Source organism: Quercus lobata, chromosome 6, assembly GCF_001633185.2.
Source record: "Quercus lobata isolate SW786 chromosome 6, ValleyOak3.0 Primary Assembly, whole genome shotgun sequence".
Taxonomy (NCBI): Eukaryota; Viridiplantae; Streptophyta; class Magnoliopsida; order Fagales; family Fagaceae; genus Quercus; species Quercus lobata.
Window position 1 is genome coordinate 26659872 of NC_044909.1, and position 14915 is coordinate 26674786.

General features: G+C 37.7%; 1 protein-coding gene across 2 annotated transcripts in view; it reads right to left on the minus strand.

Annotated features, from left to right (window-relative positions):
- Window positions 1-14702, minus strand: part of LOC115994614 (probable acyl-activating enzyme 16, chloroplastic) — a 65997-nt gene extending 51295 nt beyond the window's left edge. The window contains exons 1-4 of one of the 2 annotated variants that reach the window (XM_031118819.1): window positions 14393-14702; window positions 13632-13823; window positions 11413-11527; window positions 9890-9977 (exon numbers count right to left, since the gene is read on the minus strand). In XM_031118819.1, coding sequence (XP_030974679.1) covers window positions 9890-9977; window positions 11413-11527; window positions 13632-13823; window positions 14393-14593 — 596 coding nt within the window. In that variant the 5' untranslated portion in view covers window positions 14594-14702. Of the gene's footprint in view, window positions 1-9889; window positions 9983-11412; window positions 11528-13631; window positions 13824-14392 lie in introns of those variants that run through there. The other variant, XM_031118820.1, reaches the window with a different exon arrangement.
- Between the last annotated feature and the right edge of the window lie 213 nt (window positions 14703-14915).

Sequence of the window (14915 nt, forward strand, 5' to 3'; positions counted from 1 at the left end):
CAATCTGATAATGCATTAGAGTATACACAGTCTATTATGCATTCCTTTTGTACTGATCGCGGTATCATTCATCAGACTAAGTTGTCCTCACACCTCCCAACAAAACGGTATGGCTAAGAGAAAACATCGTCATTTACTCGATGTTGCTTGTACCTTGTTATTCCATATGCAAGTACCAAAATATTTATAGGTGACACTGTCTTACTGCTTGTCATCTTATTAATCCTACTCGCTCTCCTTTCCCACTTACACCTCATGTGTTTGGTTGTGTTGCCTTTGTTCATGTCCTTGATACTAGTCGAGGTAAACTATCTCCTTGGGCACATAAGTGTATTTTCCTTGGATATCCTCATACCTAGAAGGGCTACCGTTGTTATAATCATGAGTTTCGTCACTCCTTTGTGAGTGCTGATTTTGCTTTTTTTGCATCCACTTCATTCTTTTCCTCACCTAGTCAAGGTATGTCATCTAATCTCATCGTGAGGGGACTACCCTTGTCTTCTCTTGGTCATTCTCCAAGATCTTTGGCTTCCCACTCTAATCCTCCCTTGCAAGTTTATCAGCAATCTCGAGATAAGCGTGTTGTATCTTATGGCCCCAATGCTACATCTTCTTCATTTGAGGTTCCGGCTCCATCTGTTCCCATTCTAGAGACTGATGACTTACCAATTGCTTTAAGACAAGGTAAATGCACTTGTACTCAAAACCCAATTGCAAATTTTGTGTCATATCATTGTGTTTCACCTTGTCTGCATTCATTTGCTTGTACTGTCCTCTATTTCCATCCCTTCATCTTATAAGCAGGCCTTGTCTTCACCTGGATGGAGACATGCTATGGGTGAGGAAATGCGTGCTCTTCACAAGAATCAAACCTAGGAGCTCACTACTCCTCACCCTGGAAAGAAAAGAAAAAAAAAAAAAATTGTAGGTTGTCGTTGGGTATACACCATCAAGTACCTCCTTGATGGCTCTGTTGAGTGCATTAAGGAGCAGTTGGTTGCCAAAAGATACACACAAACATATGGTATTGATTATCAGGAGACTTTGTCTCTTGTAGCTCGTCTCAACTCTATTCAGATCCTCCTCTTTGTTGCAGTTAGTCATTCTTGGCCTTTATATCAACTTGATATCAAGAACGCTTTCCTTCATGGAGACCTTAAGGAGGAGGTATAATGGATCAACCCCCTGGGTATGTTGTTTCTGATAGTAAACACCTTGTTTGTCAATTAAGAATGGCGTTGTATGGTTTGAAGCAATCTCCTTGTGCATGGTTTGATCAATTTAGTGTTGTTGTACTTGGGTATGGTTTCCAGTGCTCTCATTATGATCATTCTATCTTTGTTCGTCACTCTTCCACTAGCAATATTGTTTTAATTGTTTATGTGGATAATATTATTATATCTGGTAGTGATTATGCTAGTATTGTAGACTTGAAAAGATATTTCGGTTTGCAGTTTCATACTAAGGACCTGGGTTCTCTTCATTATTTCTAGGGATTGAAGTTGCACGTTCCTCTCAAGGTATTGTTTTGTCTCAAAAGAAGTATGTTCTTGATCTTTTGTCAGAAACTAGCTGGGATGCACGGACGCGGCTCCCAGGGTCGCGCACCCGCGTCCGACGCGGCGACGCGGGAGGGACGCGGCAGACCGCGCGTCCCTGCCGCGTCCCGCCACGTGGCAGTGCCCGAATCAGGCCGACGCGGGCCAACGCGGCTCAGGTCGGCGCCGATACGGCCGAAATCGGCGCCGACGCGGCCGAAATCGGGCCGACTCGGCCTGTATCGGCTGAAACGGCCGAAACGGCCGAGTCAGGCCGAAATTTAAAAAAAAATAAAAAAAAAATAAAAAAAAAGGTGCAAAACGCACCGTATGACTAAACCTAAGTACCCAGACCCCCTCAAACCCTCACATTTCGTCCAACACTCCCAAAGTCCCTCTCTCACTCCGCCCCTCATCTCCCTTCTCTGTGTGCTGTCACTGTGCTCCGTCCCTCATCTCTATTCTCTGCGTTTTGAGCTTTTTGTGAGTGCTGTGTGCACACTGCACTGCTTCAGCTTTCAGGTATGCTCTCTCTCTGCTCTTTTCTTGAATTTTTATTCTTTGTTCTTTACAATTTCTCTCTGAATCTGAAAATTTATATCCTTGACTGCTTGCTGTGTTTTTTTACTTGTTTTTTCAATTATTTCTTGTGGGAGTTAAAGGGTTTTGTTAACATGTGATTTGTGATTTGTGGTTTGTGGGAGTTAAAGGGTTCTGTGTTTGTTTGCTGTGAACCTGGTTACTGTGTTCTGGTTGCTGTGTTTTTTTTACTGTGAACCTGGTTTGATTAATCATTAATTTATTGTGTTAATAGTTATTATTTGTAGGTTATTTGTGGGAGTTAAATGGTTTTTTTGGTTTTGTGGTTTTGTATTTTTTTGCTGTGAACCTGGCTGCTGTGTTTTGTTGTTGTGAACTTGGTTTGATTTATCATTAATTTATTTAGTTAATAGTTATTATTTGTAGGTTAAATTGAATCTATTGAATTTACAATGGACGAAGTTAATAGCACAGAAAGTTCACAAGAAGTGTCAAATGCTGAATCTCCTCTTTGGCAGTATGTGACTAAAGTAGAAAAACCGGCTGGTGCATCTGTTAAATCTGGTGGAAACACATATTTTAAGTGCAACTATTGTGATGTAGTTTTTATGGGATCCTATTCTAGGGTTAACGCTCATTTATTACAAATTTCCGGCAAAGGTATTAGAGCATGCCGTAATGTGTCAAAGAGTCATAGGTTGGAAATGCAGCGAATGCATGATCAAGTTGAGGCTAATAAGTTAGAGCAAGAACAGAGAAGTCAAATTCCCTTACCCCCACCTCCCCTAGGCCGTGGGATACCTATTTCCCCATTTCGGAGACAAGAAGGGAGTGATAATAGTCATAGTACAAATCCGGTTGATGCTAAGAGGAGGAAGGTGACTATGAATACTACTTTGGAGAAAGCATTTCAGAATAATGCTAGACATGATTTAGATAGTAGAATTGCTAGGATGTTTTACACCGGTGGGCTTCCGTTTAACTTTGCAAGGAACCCACATTATCGTAGTTCCTATGCATTTGCTGCTACTCATAGCATTCCGGGTTATCTTCCTCCTGGATACAATGCTTTGAGAACAACACTTTTGCAAAAGGAAAGAGCTCATGTTGAAAGACTCTTGAAACCAATTAAGGACTCTTGGCTTGAAAATGGTGTAAGTATAGTTTCTGATGGATGGTCAGATCCACAAAGGAGGCCTCTTATTAATGTTATGGCTGTATCAGATGGGGGTCCAGTATTTATAAAGGCAATTGATGGGTCAGGTGAGTTCAAAGATAAGCATTACATTGCTGGGGTGTTGAAGGATGCTATCAAAGAGATTGGACATGAAAAAGTTGTCCAAGTCATCACTGATAATGCAAATGTGATGAAGGCTGCTGGAGCTCTTATTGAGGGTGAGTATCCAAAAATATTTTGGACACCTTGTGTTGTCCACACTCTCAATCTAGCTTTGAAAAATATTTGTGCAGCAAAAAACACTGAAAAGAATGAAGTTACATATGAGGAATGTAGTTGGATTACACGTGTTGCTGATGGTGCATCCTTCATACGTGTTTTTATCATGAACCATTCTATGAGGTTGGCAATGTTTAATGAATTTTGTCCATTAAAATTGCTCCAAGTTGCTGATACTAGGTTTGCTTCGGTGGTTGTAACATTAAAAAGGTTGAAGTTGATAAAAAGATGTCTTCAAGCCATGGCTATTAGTGACCAATGGGCTTCTTATAGGGAGGATGACGTTGGAAAAGCTCAAAAGGTGAAAGTTATGATTCTAAGTGATCTTTGGTGGGATAATATTGATTATATCCTTGAATTCACGGCACCCATTTATGATATGCTACGAATAGCCGACACAGATAAGCCTTGTCTTCATCTTGTGTATGAGATGTGGGATTCCATGATAGAGAAGGTGAAAGCAGTGATATATCGGCATGAAGGCTTGGAAGATGATCAATATAGCTCATTTTGGGTTGTGGTGTATGATATACTCATTAATCGGTGGACTAAAAATTCTACACCACTACATTGCTTGGCTCATTCCTTAAATCCTAAGTAAGTACATTTATTATCTATTTTCCTTAGTTCACCCTTTAGTAAAACACACATTTGATCTATATTTGTTTTTTAATCTTTAACTAGGTATTATTCCATTGAATGGATTTCGGAGAATCCAAAACGCATCCCTCCACATCGGGATCATGAAATTTCTATGGAAAGAAGCAAGTGTTTGGAGCGATACTTTGAAGATGAGAATGATTTAACGGTGGTGAAGTATGAGTTTGCTAAATTTTCAGGAGGGAGGTTTCCTTCACCAAGTGCCTTGACAGATAGGTGGACCTTACTACCTTTGGTTTGGTGGCAATACCATGACTCCGCATTTCCAACTCTTCAAACCCTTGCCCTTAAACTTCTTGGACAACCTTGCTCATCCTCATGTGCTGAGAGAAATTGGAGCACGTACAAATTCATTCATTCCTTAAAAAGAAACAAAATGGCTCCTGCACGTGCTGAGGATTTGGTATATGTGCATTCTAATCTTCGACTCTTGTCAAGGCGCAATGAAGAGTACATACATACCGCAACAAAGATGTGGAATATTGCAGGAGACTCTTGGAATGAGAGCGACATGCATGGAGGAGCTGGAATTCTTGAGAATGCAGCTCTTACACTTGATGAGCCAGAGTTGGAGGCTATAGTTATTGGGAATGTTAACACTAGTGCTACTACTAGTGAAAGTGAAGTTCGAAGTGAAGCTATTGATCTTGAGGATGATGATATTTGTGTTTGATTGTCTTGTTAATTATCTTTTATTTTGTTTTAGTTTCAAACTTATGAGTTGTATTCTAATTTCCAAACATCATGGAATGTTTTAGTTTCAATCTTGTGGATTATATTTAATTTATGAACATCATGTTTTAGTTGTTATCTACTATTGCTCTTAAATTTGGTATTTGTTTATATAATGTGAAAAAGTAAAAGTATGCTTAGCAATATATTAAACATATATTATAAAAATATTTTTAATAATTTTTTAATCGCCGAGTCCTGCCGCACTCGCACCCACCTTTTTCAAAAATTGCCGAGTCCCGCACCCGCACCCGCACCCGCACCCGAGTCCCGAAACGCACCCGTGCTTCATAGGAAACTAGTCACTTGGGTGCTCGTTTTGCTGATACTCCTATGGATTCTACTGTTAAACTTGATGACAAGCAAGGTGAACTGTTTGGTGATGTTGGTTGATACTACCACTTGGTTGAGAAGTTAATTTATCTTACTATGACTCATCCTGACATTACTTATGCAGTTGGTGTGGTTAGTCAGTACATGCATGCTCCTTAACAACCTCACTTTTATGCTGTTTGTCGTATCTTATGTTATCTGAAGAGAGCACCCGGACAAGGACTTTTGTACAAGCCCTCTCCTTCTCTATCAATGACAAGTTTTAGTGATGTTGACTGAGCTGGTAGTCATTCTGATCGGTGGTCCACGTCTAGCTATTGCACCTTTGTTGGTGACAATCTTGTTACTTGGTGTAGCAAAAAGCATAATGTTGTTGCACGTTCTAGTGCTGAAGTTGAGTATCGAGCTATGGCTCATACTGCTTCTAAGATGTTATGGTTCAATATCTTCTTCATGACTTGGGTGTTGGTGTTCCTACTCCTATGCAGATGTATTGTGACAATCAGGCTACTATTTATATTGCTAGCAATCTTGTGTTCCATGAAAGTACCAAATAAATTGAGATTGATTATCATTTCATTCGGGATTTAATGATTAAGAAACAGATAGTCACCCCCTTTGTTCTCCTTCGAATGATCATTTGGGTGATATTTTTCACCAAGCTTTTAGCTCGTGCCTCCTTTCAATGACTATCTTTCAAGCTAGGCATGTTTAATCTAAATGCTCTAACTTGAGGGGGAGTGTCAGAGTTATTTTCTCGTTACTTGTTCTATTAGCATATTAATGCCTAATATAAATATATGCTAAGGTTGACAAATTAATGCCTAAACCTTATTTTCTTCACTGTCACTCTCTCCCTTTATTTTCCCCTTCTTCTTACTTCTCTAACCTAAATCTCTATAGTTGACAATTTAACTCTTGTGCTATGAACTTTATAGAATATGAAAACCATACAAGAAATATATATATAAATATATATATATTTTGATAAGTAATAAAAATTTATCGAAGAAAAAATCAAGAATACAAAGGATCCAAATACACAGGTAGCGCACTAAGAAAACAACATAGGGTCACTCAAAAGAAGCATGAAAAGTACAACTCTCAAGTAAATTAGGCAAAGAAACGAAAGTAAAAAAAGCATCAAAAGAAGCATGAAAAGTACAACTATCAATTAAATTAGGCAAAGAAACGAAAGTAAAAGCACCGAAGCGTTTATCCACTCAAACAAAGTCTTGAGGAATAAAAGCGTATATCCAGTGCAGAGGCTGAGTTTAGAGCAATGACCCATGGGATATGTGAGATATTATGGATGAAGATATTAATGGGGGAGTTTGATATGACAGTAAGGATCCCATCAAGCTGTTTTGTGACAATAAAGCAACGATTAATATTGCTCATAACCAAGTTCTACACAATTGGACGAAACATATTGAAATTGATAGACACTTAATCAAGGAGAAACTACGTAAAGGCATCATTTGTACTCTATATGTAAGAACTGAAGATCAACTCGCAGACATCTTGACAAAGGGGGTAGCAACTACTCACTTCCACAAAATTCCAAACAAGCTGGGCATGAGAGATATCTACGCCTTAGCTTAAAGGGGGAGTGTTAACAGATTCTATGTATGGTATGTGTGGAAAGCTATATATGGTATAATCTTGGAAATGAAGGTGAAGGAAATATTCAAAGAAGGAAACTGAGTAATTAGAGATTATTTGATTTCCTATTTCTGCTATTGTACTCCTATTATAAGTGGTAGAGTCTCTCTATTTAATCAAAGTTGTACACAATGGAATAGGAAAGCAATAATGCAATTTTTTTTATTCCTCACTTCTCTTGTTACTAGTTTCTTTTGTTTCTTCAATTAATACTCATATAGAAGATGCCCAAATATGCATTACAAACAAATTTCATCCCAAATACAATCTATGCATATGGAAAAACAAATAAATATATACACAAATGTTTAGTCCTCTTTTACCAGGGGTTGTATAAGGAAACTGAGGCTTGGCGCCCTACTATGGATGGGTTAGACTTTGCATGCATTGAAGAGGAAGAGAGGTTGTCCTTGGAGAAGGAGTTCTCGAAGGAGGAAGTCATCCAGGTGTTAAGGGAGATGGAGGGTGATAAAGCCCCTAGTCCTGATGGTTTCACCATGGCTTTTTTTCACAAATGTTGGAGTGTTGTGGAAAAGGATGTCATGGATTTCTTTGACTATTTTCATCGGCACTCTATGTTTGAACGGTCTTTGAATGCTTCGTTTCTCACTCTAATTCCCAAAAAGTGTAATGCTGTTTCCATTAAGGACTTTCGCCCTATCAGTTTGGTGGGTAGTGTGTACAAGCTGCTATCCAAGGTGTTGGTTAATAGGTTGAGGGTGGTTTTGGATAATCTTATCTCAGAGTCTCAAAATTCGTTTGTTGGCGGAAGACAGATTCTGGATTCAGTGCTTATTGCAAATGAATGTCTGGATAGTAGGTTGAAGAGCAGATTACCAGGTGTGGTTTGCAAGCTTGACATTGAAAAAGCTTATGACCATGTGAACTGGGAAGCCTTGTTTTATTTGTTGGGCCGAATGGGTTTTGGGGTGAAATGGAGGGGATGGATTAAGGCTTGTGTTACTTCTGTCCGTTTTTCTGTTCTGGTAAACGGTTCCCCTGAAGGTTTTTTTGGTAGTTCTCGTGGTTTGAGACAACGGGATTCATTATCCCCGCTTCTGTTTCTTTTGATTATGGAGGTTTTGAGTAGACTTTTGAAGAAGTCAGAGGAGTGTAATCTTATTCGGGGTTTTCAGGTGGGCCCTGTGAACTCTGTTGGGTTGCGTATCTCCCATCTACTATTTGCTGATGACACTATCTTATTTTGTGATGCCTCTAGGGAACAGCTTCTGTCCATTAGGTTGGTGTTGTCTTGTTTTCAGGCCTTTACGGGTTTGAAGGTCAATGTTGGGAAAAGTGAGATTGTCCCTGTTGGGGAGGTAAATAACCGAATCGCTCTGGCTAATATTCTTCAATGTAGAGTGGGCAGTTTGCCTATGAAATATTTGGAGATGCCGTTGGGGACTTCTTTTAAGACAGCTTCGATATGGAATCCTATTTTGGAGAAAATGGAGAAGAAGCTATCTGGGTGGAAGCGTCTCTATTTATCTAAGGGTGGTAGGCTCATGTTACTTAAGAGTACCCTCTCAAGCCTCCCAACATACTTCTTATCTCTTTTTACTATTCCTAAAGCTGTGGCTGCTAGATTGGAAAGGATTCAGAGGAATTTTCTTTGGGGATCTTCTGAGGGGAGTTTCAAATATCCTTTGGTGGCTTGGGAAAAGGTGTGTTTACCCGTCAAGATGGGTGGTTTGGGGATTAGAAGTGTGGTGTCTTTTAATCAAGCTTTATTAGGGAAATGGTTGTGGAGATATGGGCATGAAGATACCCATCTTTGGCGGCGAGTTATCTCCACAAAATATGGTGAGGGCCAAGGGGGGTGGTGCTCTAAAGTGTGCAGGAGGACTCATGGGTGTGGCCTATGGAGAAGCATTAATGAAGGGTGGGAGAGCTTCTCTAAGCATCTGTCTTTCGTAGTGGGTGAAGGCACTCGTATACGCTTTTGGCATGATAGGTGGATTGGTGATAATACTCTAAAAAATCTCTATCCTGATCTCTATATGTGTTCAGCGGTCAAGGATGCTTGTATCTCTGAGGTTTTGTGGATGCCAGATGGGGTACTGTTAGAGTATGGGATTTAAGGTTCTATAGAGCTTTTGAAGATTAGGAGTTAGCTGCATCTTATTCTCTTCTCCAGCTTATCCAAACTCGCATTCCTCGGGGTGATAGGAGTGATACTCTTTGTTGGCGGTTGAAGGGTGATGGAAATTTTGACACCCGGTCTCATTACCATGCGATTCGGGGTGCTTCGAATTCTTTGTTTCCTTGGAAGGGTGTTTGGAAACCAAAGATTCCTAGACGAGTGGCGTTCTTTTTGTGGACAGCTACTCATGGTCGGATCCTCACTTTGGACAATCTAATGCTTAGGGGTCGTCCGTTGGCTACTTGGTGTTGTATGTGTTGTTGTGATGGGGAGTCAGTAGACCATCTTCTTCTTCACTGTCCTATTACTCATTCCCTTTGGACTTTTATGCTTCAGGCCTTTGGTATTCATTGGGTTATGCCAGGATCAGTGGCGGGTTTGTTATCTTGCTGGCATCAGTGGCTCGGGAAACATAATTCAGACATCTGGAATTTGGTTCCAGGGTGCTTAATGTGGATTGTGTGGTTGGAACGAAATCGTCGTTCCTTTGAGGATAATGAGAAGACTTTGGACGAGTTAAAAGTTTTATGCCAACGTAGTCTTTGGGAGTGGTCTCGGTGTTGGGGTTTTACTGAATGTTCTTCTCTCTCTGAGTTTATGTCTTCTCTTAGCTTAGTTTCCTAATTTCTTGTTTTGCTGTGTTGTTTTTTTTTTCTTCTTCTTTTTTTTTTTTTTTTTTTTCATCATCATGAACAACTTGTACTTTTATTTTCTTTTTTCTCTTTATTAATAAATTTCTGATTACCTATCAAAAAAAAACAAAGATCACAATGACAAGTTTGATTGCAGTAAGCAAAACAAATTGACTGAAATGAACCGAACCTTTCAGAGTGATTGTATATATGCAATAGCTCTTCAACCGAAGACCTTGAGCCCCTTACCACATTGATTGCTCCAGTGGCCATTATACCTAGACTAAAATAAAGCAAGAAAGTGAGTTTGAAGTTCCAGAAATTAAGCTACTACTGAAAGGGACAACTGCTGAAAATATATATTTGCCTTTTATTTTATTTTGTATTTGAATAAATGTATAATATTCTAAAACTGTCATATAGATATACATATGTATACATGCATATATCTTCTTTTTTTGGATAGGTAAATAGAGGGAGGGAGGCTGGTAGGGTTCAAACATATATCTTCTTTCTTTTCCTCAAATTGTCAATTGTCAGACATTTCCCCAGGCAGCGGTCCATAAAGGAAAGCCACTCTAGAGGGAATCTTCTGCTTCCAAATGCTTTTCCAAGGGAAAAACTGCTTACTATGGCCAACTAGAAGATAGTAGTATGCACTAACCATGAACCCCTTACTCTTACAAGGCAGCCAACATCTCTTATCCTCCCCAATCCCCCATACAAGAGTGCTATAAATGGTATTGATGAAGCTCCTGAAAGCTTCCAATTCCTGATTATGCACATCCCTACAAAAATGTATCTCCCAATGGAGGACTCCATTGGTGTACCTCATTAGATCCGCCACACTTGCCTCTTTTCTACAACAAATCCTAAATAATTCAAGATAGCAGTCAACGAGAGAAGAAGATCCACACCAACTATCTAGCCAAAACTGCACTTTTGATCCATCTCCAATTTCATACAGAATAAACCGAGATAAAGAGTGCCACCCCCTTCTAATATTTTTCCACAAACTGACTCCATATGGACCAAAGGAAGAGCTAGAACGCCAACCACCCCAACCACAACCATATTTTCACCTCTATCACTTGACGCCATAGTGCATCCCTTTCCCGCCCAAATCTCCATAACCACTTCCCTAATAAAGCTACATTGAAAGTTCTCAAGTTCTAGAAAATTCTAAACTCAATTAAACTAACAAAATACTCTTAATTTTTAGGGTAACGTAACTTACGGTTTTGCCCCTGAATATATAGTTAACCACAACCTATTAACTAAAAACCCAAACTCAAATTAAAAATTGTCTTAACCCTAAGACACACATAACTAGACCTTTAAAACAATTTATCCAAAAAACAACCTAGACCTTTAAAACAACATGATCTTTACTTCAATTGGGCACATATGGGACGTAAAATAAATCTTGAATAGGCAAATTTGTGAAGTAGGAACAAATTAATCTTCCATGGCTGCATTAAAAGCATTCAGTTTTTTACTTTCCCATATACCTTACCTAAAATATATGTTTCCCTTATGTACTTTTCAACATCTAATATAAGAATACAGATAAAGTTTGAAGAACAATACTAAGGGGTGTCAACAAATTTTTTTCTTCCTAAAAATTGAGCCCCTCTAAAAGAAGTCACTCATTTTGGGATTGAAGGGACTATACAATCTTTAGGAAATGAAGTTAAAGAAACTGCTGCATACCTTGATCTGCAACAAGCCACCGGCATGAATTATCGGCAAAAAGTGCTAGCTTTTCATTTGGCTTTACTCCTATAGCTCTTAGGCCTTCAGAGAAATTCAGGATCTCCTGCTCCAGCTGCAATTTTAAAGAGGGGAAAAGGATTAGAAAAGAAAGATTAAAACCCAAAATAGTTACATGTTTTTATGAACACCGGAATAGATAACCATCCCCCCCCCCCCTCCTCTTTTATAAATCAATTGGAAACCTAAAATGCTGCACAAGCTCTTAAAAGTTGAAAACTTGAATTGACAAAATGAAAAAAAATATATATATATATATATTTATACATATTAAACAACGAATTAAAAGCAATCAAATATCCATTGTTTAGATCATTTTACTGCTTTACCAAAAGCTTTCTGCTTTCTATCTTTCCTGTGGCTACCTGTTTTGTCTTCTTTTACATTTTCAAAAAAATGGTTCCAAAGCCCAAAGTTGTAGAACATTAAAAACATCAAGGTTTCAATACCTTGATGCTGCCAGAGGAAAATTGGGACAATTGGTGTAGTTGAAGAATTTTTTTCATGAATTTTCAACCGTAGTTTTTTGTCCACATGTCCTCTACCAAACTAGAAATTAAGTTTTTTTGAGTGTATTATTTTTTAGAGTGTTATGAGTAATAGGGGCAAAACAGTAATATCATGTACTTTATATATAAATAATATTTTATGTGTTAGGGTTGACTTATCAAACCCTAAAACACTTTCACAGTAAACAACATAGAGATTCCATTTCAAGTTTATATATGGTTTTTACCCATTAATTTAAGATAGAAAATCTTGCTTGCAATATGATGTTGAGATTCAAGGCTTTATATCTCTATATTTTAAGTATTGGCAACTTGACTAACCAATATAACCTGCAACATTATATCTCCCACACTAGCTGGAAGAGGCCAATAGTTACCCTACATTGAGAGAGAGAGAGAGAGAGAGAGAGAGAGAGAGATTTCTAACATGCTTGAACTTAAAAGTTAAATCAAGGGCATCCATCCAGATTTTTTATGGCAGTAGGCCTCAACTTTATCGCTCTAACAGGTTTATTCATACATCCGGCATGAAAGTGTTAAGGGAGAGGTAATGGTATGCATCCTCAATTTAGATAGTTTGGCACTTCGTACTTTTTCTTCAAAACAGCTACAATGGTGGAGATCATAATCCCATAATTTAAATGGTAATTTACCTTATATCATACGATCCTCAATACCTGACACCATTAGTATCCTAGGCATACCTAACAACAGAATTTTAATGGACAAACAACTAAAGGGCCAAAATGGAAGCTGTTCAGTTCAGGTAGCTTAATTGATCCTAGAGTCCACTCATTCCTGTATTTAGAGCATGAACAACACCAATTTCTTTCCACATCAATGACAACTGACCAACAGGGAGAGGGGAGACATCTTGATGGAAACAAATATAAGAGGGGACTGAAGTTTAATTTCAGAATCAGGAGGAAAGTGCTTGTATTGTGCCAGGGGAGAGATAAGTGTCACCTACCTATTAGTAAATTATGATGACAAGGTTCTCCTTAAGAAGTGATATAAAGTTTAAACCATGTCCATAGTCAAATAAAGCAATTCTTTTCGTGGTTTTTCCAAATCACAAGGAAAGCATATTATGAGTAATTACTCAGGAAAAAAAATATATTATGATTTATGGGTAATTTTCCCACAAGCAAATGCAAAAAGGAAAACACATAGCCATGTCCGGCATCTAGAATCTAAATATCTTTTGAGTATGATATCTTGTAACCATTTCAAAGCACAACACAATCATGTTTATCTCTAAAGATTATAAGTTATCTAAAAACCAAGAAACGAACAATAACAGATGAGGGACAAGTGCAACAACAAAACCAAAAATATAATAATAATAATAATAATTAATTTGTAGTTGATATATTATTTCAGCTTTTGGGGCCAAAAGTGATTCTACAGACTACCTACCCAAATTTTTTTTGATACATTTCAAGTGGGGGTGAGGGATTCAAACCTTGGACGTCTCCGTTGAAAACACCAAAAAGTGTAAGGTGACCTAAACTAAAGGTTATTGGCATTACTAATTACCCAATTTTTAAAAAAGATAAAAGGGAGGTTCTTTAAACACTTGTGGAATATAGAGACAATAAGAAGCATCTAATAAGAACAAAGAATGAAGAAACATAGAAAAGTTCTGACCTGTCTGTAAGTAAATTTTGAGGGTGGATTATGGTATGGATCGACCAGTGCTACCCGATCAGCATATTTATCTGCTGAAGACCTCCAGATGTCAGGAACGGCTCTCCACTCATGACAGGCCGAGGCGCCATTAGCCGACAAGAATGAACTTTCCAGGAAAGGAGAATACTTTCTTATCTGCATTTCCTCTGTCTTTAACACAAATAATTGTTAGTCCCTGTAACCATGCTTCTTCAGTGTGTATCACAAAATTACACTCCAGTTATTCTATGTTTTTCCAAGCTCACAAGAAGCTCCAAAAAATTTTAAAAATTTTTGATTTCTTAACCAAAAAAAGAAAGAAAAGTACAAGAACATTGCTATAAGATCAGCAGTCCTGATACTTGTGAATTATCAACTATTAAGTAAGGCATTCAGGAGGAAGCAGGTTTTGTTTGATAAATTAGCGATTGTCCCAAGCTATTAGAAAATGGTAAATCTTAAATTATTTAATCTAACAATCCTCCCCTTTCACAGGAATCATCCACGCACATATGACATAGGAAAATCCAAATTTAACAGTGTCTTAGCAATTTACAAAGAAAATAATATAATGTGTATATATATATATATAATATTGCAAAAGTAATAGCAGGCAGCAAAACAAGTGAATTCAAACATAGAAACACCTTTTTAAAAAATAAATAAATAAAATAATTATTATAATTATAAGAAAGAAGAAGGTTAATATAATAGAGCAGAGGACGTTGAAGAATGAATACCTTGGATTGGCAAAAAAATCGGAATTGAGGTTTGGAAGAAAATGGGCGTCGGAGTCTAGCATATTTGATTTTGGTAGTTGTGAATTTTTTGTAATTGTAAGAGACTTGTTGTATTAAGTAGTTAATGTTGTTGTTGGAGGAGGTTGTGATTTGGATGGAAGATGATGAAATTGGATGATTATGCTGCATAGCTCCAAACATGATGATGAATCTCTCTCTCTCTCTCGAAAGGAGGTTTGTTACAGAGAGAAAGAACGAGTTAGTATCTTTGTAGAGTGAGAAATCGAAGTGCAATCTTGAAGTACCCGCCCGTGACAAACTGAATAAAAATAAAAAAAATAAAAAAATCTCTCCATCTAAAGTAATCTTTAGAGTAATTTTGAATACAACTAAAAATTGAAAACTAAAAATATAATTACATAATAACCGAAAATATTGTAATAAAATAATTTTTAAAGATGTAAATAGTATCATGGGATCATTTTTAATGAAAAAATTACTGAAATATGAAGTTTGTGAATCC